Genomic DNA, 8,817 nt, shown 5'->3' on the forward strand with positions numbered 1-8,817 from the left:
AACTGGAGTTGCTGAAGATTGTTACCTGTCATGTGGGTGCCAGGAATCAAACCCAGGTCCTCTCAAAAACAACCAGTGTTCTTAACTGTTAAGCCATCTCTCCAGCCCCCTACATTTAAGTAATTTTTTTTGGTCTTTTTGAGACAAGGTCTCCCTGTAGCCCCAGATGTCCTGGAACTCACTGTGTGGACCAGGCTGGCCTTGAACTCACAGAGATCCGCCTGCCTCTGCCTCCCAAGTGCTGGGATTAAAGGCGTGTGCCACCACACCCGGCACATTTAAGTAATTTTAAAGGTAAATTCTGAAAAAATAAAGACACAACTCCCTCCCATTCAAAAATAGGCTAAAAAGGAATTGTGCATGGACTAAAAAGTTAAGCAACAAAACTACCACATAAATCAGAATAATGAGAAAGATTATCTAAGCAATATAGTATAGGAACTATTTATACAATATTTACATTGTATTAAAAATTATAAAGCATCTAGAGATAAGATAAAATACAAGGGGCTGTATGTAGCTTCTATGCAAACCATCTTCTACTTTATTTCTATGAGGGCTAGAGCATCCTCAGATTTTGATATTTTCAGGAGCCATAAAACTAATCTCCCCTAGATACTGAGGCACAAATATACATGTGAATGAATAAATGACAAGTTCCCATAACAGCTGTATATTACATTGGGGGTGCCTGATTTGGGAGTGAGAATGCAGAGTGAAGACACCTGTCCAGGAGCTGTCCCCTTCCCCTGCTCTTCTACCACTAAGGTCCACACTGTTGCTTAGCTGAGCCATTGTAACTGCCTCCTGGCTGACCTCCCTGCTTCACTAGAATCTGTTCTTCACTTGGCAACTACAGTGATCCTAGGAACATGCATGGAATTCACTGGTCTTCTCTCTTAACCTCCATAGCTTTATCATTGTTCAGAGGTATGGCCAAATCAGAATTGTGTCCCTCACCTCCTTCCCAAACTTCTCCTTCTCTTTCCCACTCACATTCTTCCCTGTGCTCATTCTTTAACAAACTAGACTGATTTCTGCCTCAGACCCTTTGCATGGGTCGTCCCATCTGCCTAGAATGTGAATCCTGCAGGTATTTACACAATTTGTTCCCTCACTGCCTTCAGACATATTCAAAGACCACATTATCAACAAAGAGTATAAACTAGTTCACAGAGAAAAAAATGAAGGCATCTTTAAGCATATAAAAGACACTCAAGCACACTAAAAAGAAGAGAAAGTTATGTTGATGTATAAGTCCCACAGCATGTTTCATACTCTGTAAGAAAAGGGAGAAAATATGATTATATATTCATATATGGTTTGCTTATATTGTCAAATAAATAATGCAAAGATCAACCCAAACACAATAAGTATTGTCAGTCACAGGGGATGTTAAAAGGGTCAAATGGGGCAGGCTAGAGACTAGATTTGTCTGAATATACCTGCTTACAGTTTTTACTTTGGAGTCATGTAAAGGTTGCTATAATTTAAAAAAATGAAATTGACTAGGAAAAAAGGAATTAAAAAAAGAAAACAAATACAACTCTATACAAAACTAGAAGACTAATTAATGCATGGAAGAGAATTCTTCCAGGTGACCTTATAACATGTCAATGTAAGTATATTTATTAGTGGGGTATATCACATGACATATATGTAGAGGAATATATAGGATCACAAAGCACTCATAAATACATTCAAAGCCTCACTGTTGACTAATAATGCTGCCATATTTTGACACTGGTCTTTACAAATGGTAACACGTATTCCGTTAGAAATGGGAATTTTTGTGTAACATTGCAGGGTACAGATATAAAGCTGATGTAAAATCCTTATGGTCTTAGAAATGTCTATGTGAATACAAAATTTTTGTTTTTTAAAAAGGTATTCTTTCTCTAGTTATTTACGTTTTAGAGATCTAGAAAAAATGGCAACCTCATAGCAATGGAGAACCCCTGGCACCCAAACCTGGTCTCTAAACATCACTTCCTGCTAAGAGGATCCAGAGCTTTTAGAAAAACAGCTGACTCCAGACCTGGGACAGAAAATGTGGGAGGCAATCCAGGAGCAGCATCTTGTGCCAAAGTGGGTCCTTACATTTTATATGTGAAATGCTTTGATGCTTTAGATTTGCTCTAAACTACTCCAACCAAACATATGCATACTCATATACACATCTACACACACACACACACACACACACACACACACACACACACAAAGCAGCACAAGGTAGGAGTGAGGGGTATATAAAATAAGAATAGCAAAGGTTTAAAACTCTTAAAGTTGGTTATGAATATATGCGGTCTTACTATACAATTCTCTGTTCTGAATATTTGAAATGTTCTACAAGTAAAAGATTTTGGGGGCTAGGGATATAGCTCAGTTGGTAGAGTACTTGCCTAGTATGCATCAAGCCCTGGGTTTGATCATAAGCACGGCATAAGCTTGGAGTGGTAGCATATACCTGCAATCTTCGTTCTCAGGAGGCAGAGGCAGATTGGAAGATCAAGGTCATCCTCAGTTACATAGCGTGTTGGATGTCTCATTCAACCCAGTCTCAAAAAATATTTTTTAAAAGTCATTTCATCAAAGGAATTGGGCTTGGTGTAGTTCAGAGCTAGAATGTGTGTTCAGCATGCATGAGGCCCTAGGTTCAATCCTTAACCCTCCACCCCCAAAGTTACTTTATCAGAGAACCTTTTTCGTCCCCTGTATTAAAAAGACATCATAGTCACACCACATTCCTTGGCCTCCACTAACTTCCATACTGTATTTATATTGACAGGCTCGCTATACTTTTACTAGAGAGGTAGTCTTTGCCATGCTCACTGTGTAGCTTACACCCCACAGTCTCAAAGTGATCTGGGATACTTATTAAAAATGCTTGCCCCTGGGCTTCTCATACCAGGTCTCTTGAATCAGAAATTTTAGCTCCAAGTCCAAGAGTCTGCATCTTAACCAGCATTCTCAGTTGATTTTTATGTGTGTTTGAGAACCACTGTCTTAGGAGAATGGTGGTACGACCAGGGGCTTTGCATTAATTGTATTGGCATCATCAACACACAGGTCTTTTTTAAAATTAGTCATCCTTTAGTTGTACACAGATGTATGGCAGTTCATAATTAACACACAGGCTATCTGACCCTGCTCCCACCTGGCAATTAGAAATGAGTAAAAATTTAAAATATGTTGCTCTTCTTTTGACCATAAGTAACTGCAAATTCTTGCTTTTGAATAGGCTCCCATTCCCAAATACAGAAGTTGAGCATTTTAGAAATACTTCCTTCTCAATCTATAAACAAAGGCAACCTCAATATTGCTTACAGGCGGGTCTTCATCTTTCACAGGCTGGCATTTCCATCTTTCTTTTTTGTTTGTTTGTTTCTGTCTCTTTTTGAGAGGCGTTCTCACTATGTAGGCCAGGGTAGCCTGGAATTCACTCTGGAACTCAGGCTGATCTCAAATTTGTAGTGATTCTCCTGTCTTAGGTTTCTGAGTGCTAGGATTACAGCTGTGAGCCACCACACCTGGTTCAATGCCTCTTGTTCAAAGTCCCTTACCCTCACACTAGCCAAGAATCTCCTATTCTATTCTGGCCACACTGAGCAGCTCACTCTATCCCCAACACTTCCTGGGCAGAGCACTTTTACACAATCATTCCTCCTACCCAGTAAGTGCTTCTCTTTGCATACGAAATCACCATGGGTTCTTCAACTTTCATGTCCTCCCCTAAAGCCTTTCAGGTCTGCATGTCTTAGATGGATATGACCTCTTCCTCTTAAACTCCAAGACTAGTGGATTTTTTTCCCTCTCCATATACTCAGCTCTTACCTACTACCAAGCATCGAGAATTTTCTCTTCATATACCTTGCCTCCCAAGAGTTCCATACCCCTCCTCATAAGACATCCAGACTAGTAGGTACATTGTCAAAGAGCAAGTAAATCAATTAGTATTTTACTTTAAATCCCCACTGATATCTCCTCCATGTGCTTGGCAAGCAGAACCTACTCTTAGAAATAAGTGGCTGGGGCTGGGGAGATGGCTCAGTTGCTGAATGCTTGCCAGGCTAGCTGGCCAGCCCATCTAGCAAAACTGTCAACTCCAGGTTCAATGCAGGAACCTCTCTCCCAAAAATAACGTAGAGAGTATTTGAGGAAGATAGTTGATGCAGACCTCTGACCCCTGCACATTCACACATGTGCACATACACACAAAAAGGAATGGAGAAAAGGAAAGTAAAGAAATAAGCAGCCAGGGGGCTGGAGAGATGGCTCAGCGGTTAAGAACACTGACTGCTCTTGCAGAAGACCCAGGTTTGAATCCCAGCACCCACATGGCAGCTAACAACTGTCTGTAACTCCAGTTCCAGGGGATCCAACAGCCTCTTCTGTCCTCCGCAGGTATTGCACGACACAGGTGCGTTATCTACATGCAGGCATAACACTCATACACATAAAATAAATAATAAATATTTTTAAAAAGAAATAAGCAGTCGGTTAATGGCAAGCAGGTCTGGAGAGCCCACTCTTCCGTTACATGTAACCATTGTTTTTCTGACTGTGACTCTGCTAGAAAACCAAGAAATCACCCAGAGAACAGTGAAGAATGCCAACTGGCTACTTACCAATGAGGGCAACAAGTCCCCAAAACACAACTGAGGCTAGCATGGTGGTGAGTCTTATCCTGCAGGGCCTGTTCTGGTTTGATATAGAAATAGATTAATTTAATTTTTTTTTTTTGGTCTTTTTGAAACAGGGTCTCTCTGTAGCCCCAGCTGACCTGGAACTTGGCATGTAGCCCAGGCTGGCCTTGATCTCATACAGTTCTGCCTGCCTCTGCCTCCCAAGTGCTGGGACATGTTTGGGTTTTTTTTGGCCTGGAATTCACTATGTAGAACACACTGGCCTTGAACTCAGAGAGATCTACCTCCCTCTGCCTCCCAAGTGCTGGGATCAAAGGCATGAGCCACAACACCCGGCAAAGCAAATTAATTTCAAAACATGAAGGTTTCTTAACAAGAAGTCCTTTTGATTAAAAAATAAAAAATCTAGCTTAGAGTCATTTCCAACTCAGTGCCTATTATCCAGTTCCAAGAGAGCACTCCTCCAGTCTCAAGTATGTGGTTCCTTTGATTGCTCACTTTCCTAAAGTATTAACTCATAGCTCATTCCAATCCAATTTCATGATGACATCACATCTTATGTACGTTACCCCACATAGTTAGAAGAGGTTTATTTGTTGCACTCTGTTCCTTCTCAAATACGTTCTTGCCTTGGTTTCATTTTTAAAAAAGCAGCTTTGATATTTATAAGATAGAGGAAAGCCAGCACTTACCTTGTTTGCAATTTCCCAGAGAAAAATCTCCTCTGTCTTTGAGAAAGGTTTTTGTAACAGCGACCTTGGGTTAAGGTTTCATAGAAGATAGCCTTAGTCCTATAATATAGGTTTAACAGATGGAGAATCCATCAGTCAGAGGCTGCTGTGCCTCTGAGAGCAGACCTCACCATGGCTCTACCACTGTGAAGGAAGCTTTTAAACACCAGCATGTAGACTCACCTGCCTCTTCTGCTTTTAGCCTGTACCAGTGATTGGTAGAGGAACTTTATATAAGATTTAAAGGCCTCTTTAAACCATTGACCTCATTAGACCTGACTATAATAGTACTTTGGATTTAGGTGGCTCCTTTAATAAAAGGACTTCAAAGAGTTTATTGACCACTGTCAATTAATTAATCTAATGAACCCCCAGGTTCTACTGGAGGCATCTATTTGGTGGATAGTTTCTGGATAGCTAAAAGGATGGTAGGCTTACATCTTTTAAATTTGAGAATAAAATGCAGATAATAGCCTTAAGAAAGAGAAATAAACAGGAAACACTAGCAGCCCTCATTTCTGAATTTTAGGTCACCTGAAATGTGTATTTCCCTATTCCAGTGTCATAGGATTTCCATACTAACATTTCACACAGCCTTAGTCTATCGTGTCACTTGTCTGTGACAGGTGAACTTGACTTCTTGTTCCAAGTTCACTTCTTTTTTGTTAAATTTATTTGTTCATTTTTTTATGTGTGTGAGTGTTATGCCTGCATGTGTGTGAGTACACCCATGTTGTGTAGTGCCCACAGAGGACAGAAGAAGGTGTCAGATCCCCTGAAACTGGAGTTATGAACAGTTGTTAGCCGCTGTGTGGGTGCTGGGATTCGAACCTGGGTCTTCTGCAAGAACTGTCAGTACTCTTAACTGCAGAGCCATCTCTCCAGGACCCCAAGTTCACTTCTGATGGAGTGGCTAGCCACTTACTGTAGAAGAGTGGCACAAAGGCAGAGAGTAGTAACCTGGGTGGCTATTGTCCCATATTTTTTCTAGGGACATGTAATGTGTTTGTGTGCATATCTGTCTAGGGACACATAATGTGTTTGTGTGCACGTGTGCAGAGGCCACAGGTCCATATCAGGTATCTTTCTCTATCACTCTCTATGTTAGTTTTTGAGACAGGGTCTCTCACTGAACCTGGAGTTCACTGGTTGGACAAGAGAAGCAAGCCCCAGGAATCCTCCTGTTTCTGCTTTCCTAGCACCAGGATTACAGGCATCTGTACTGCACCTGGCTTTTTACATGGGTGCCAGGAATCCAAATTCAGGTCCTCATGTTTGCATGGCAAGCACTTTACTGATGGAGCCATCTCCCTAGCCCCTTCATTGCCCAAACTTTCTGAGGAGGTTAGAGAAAAGGATTTGGCTAAGTACATTCATCAAGGATAGAATATCTTTATTTCATGCTTATGTAAAAAGGAAGAGAGGAAGTATACTGTGCAGCTCCCCAAACAGGAGATGGAAGGGACATTGTTAGACTAGGCAAAGCATATTTTCTAGAGTGTAGGAACAAGTCTGGCCTGGATCCCTCCATACATATGGGATGTTTCTTCCAGGCACCAGGAGTTAGAAGATCCAAACAACTTTCCAGCTCTCTAATAATGAAAACCACAGGTGCTAGGAGAACTTGCTCACATGATGCTGACCTCTGCACTATCTCAAGACACCCACTTCTGTCCTGCATGCTCTCCTGTAAAGTAGGCTACCCCTTAAATACCTTAGCATACAAGACGTTGAGATAGAGATGTTTGAGCTGATGGATAATTTCTGCCTTGACTCTCAGGGAAATGACTCATGGAGAGCCTGCTCCACCTCCACCATCAACACTACACTCTGGGGTGCTCATTAATAAAGGGTTTGGGGAAGGTCTAACTGCCCTGAGGCAGCCTTTAGAAACACATAGGTTATTACTAGCACCAATGCCACATTATGTGTCATACAGATGTATTGTGTTCATGGCCTGCCCAAGTACAGTGTGGACTGGGCCACTGATATGAGGCTTCTAGTATAAGCACTATGAGAAAGCTCAGAAAATGAAGAAAGGATGGAGAAAGAATTTAAAGATTAAAACTAGCTGGAGGTTGAGACTCCCCTTAGATGTTCCTTAAGAATACCAGTGCTCATAAAATACCGTTGGACATGACGCACGCTCAGTTTCTCTCCTCACTTTCAGAAGGCATGAGAATCTTCATGTCCAGACCCTCTGAAACTTTAACTGCTGTTTTCAAGCATGAATTATTCTGCTTTGCTCAAACTGTTAAAAAAAAAAAAAAGAAAAAAGAAAATTATTTGCAAGCTTTCAAATGTCAGATCCCATTGGAATTATATTACTCCATCCTCTAATAGCCCTGTGCAGTAGGTACTATTATTTTAGAGATAAGGAAAGCAAGCCGGAAAAGCTAAGCAACTTGTCAAAGATGGCACAGTAACTATGAGGCAGCATCAGGATTTGAACCCAGGTTGGTAAGACTCCACAATCCATGTTTGTCCTCTATAACAATGTAAGGAAGAAACCGACTCTCTAGACTAATGGCCCTGCAGAGCAATTGTTACAGCAGGTCGAAAGCAATCTGCACATTGAGCCTCACCTGGGGTCTGAATACTTAACACTGGTCACAGCTAGTCACACCATTATCTCTGTAAGTGGTGGTATAAGTTCTAAGACAGAATAATAATGATACCCACGGTGCTTCTTGTCGCTTTATGTTTTCTCCATAATAATGTGGTTAATATGCATTGAACTTGAACAGTAGTCTTGGCGGAATGCTCATAAAGGCATGGCCTGGGGTTGTTGTACTCTTCAAGCCTTTAATACCTATATCTTACTGAGACAGTAGATGGTTAAGTGTAAGTAGCACAAGAAGATCGTAAACATATCTTAACATTTAAAAAGAAACCCACCAAATGATTCTCCATTACTTTCCAGGGCTTGGGGGATTCTTGGCACCTGACATAATCTCCATTAGCCCCAGACTTCCAAAAAAATAGAAATATAAAATACTAAGAAATATCTTTTCTATGCAAACAAAACACCCTTCCTAAGATGCTTCAGTATACCAATTCTCTGGTGATCTCTGATGTCTTGATATATTTGAGATGGCTAAACTTAGCAGTGAGGACTCCAGTGGCCCCAATATCTAAATGGTCTCAGGAATATCCTCTAAAGTAGGATATATGAAGTTTTCATAAAATCCACTAACTTTAGTCAGTCTCATCGAAGGCAGGGTAAAGTCTGGCTGGAAGTCTCGGCTCTGCCACACACCAGTGGAACAACGAGTTCAGGCATTATTTTCTCTGTGTCTGGGGTGGAAAGATTGGACAAGAGCAGACACCATATGAGGACTCTCTGGACTATAAAACTGTACTGGAATGGCATGTCAAGCTCATCCTGCATCCCAAAGAGGGATGTCCAAGCATGAAATGCCTAACACAGCGGTTTA

At 41.2% G+C, this 8,817-nt stretch overlaps 1 protein-coding gene across 1 annotated transcript in view; it reads right to left on the reverse strand.

The window, feature by feature from the left end:
• Nucleotides 1-5,399, reverse strand: part of Lyg2 (lysozyme g2) — a 10,740-nt gene extending 5,341 nt beyond the window's left edge. Inside the window, exons 1-2 of the mRNA XM_008845858.1 lie at nt 5,342-5,399; nt 4,632-4,704 (exon numbers count right to left, since the gene is read on the reverse strand). Of these exons, the coding sequence (XP_008844080.1) occupies nt 4,632-4,674 (43 nt within the window). The 5' untranslated portion in view covers nt 4,675-4,704; nt 5,342-5,399. The remainder of the gene's footprint in view (nt 1-4,631; nt 4,705-5,341) is intronic.
• Between the last annotated feature and the right edge of the window lie 3,418 nt (nt 5,400-8,817).

This window comes from Nannospalax galili, unplaced genomic scaffold (assembly GCF_000622305.1).
Source record: "Nannospalax galili isolate Female #2095 unplaced genomic scaffold, S.galili_v1.0 scaffold182, whole genome shotgun sequence".
Classification (NCBI taxonomy): domain Eukaryota; kingdom Metazoa; phylum Chordata; class Mammalia; order Rodentia; family Spalacidae; genus Nannospalax; species Nannospalax galili.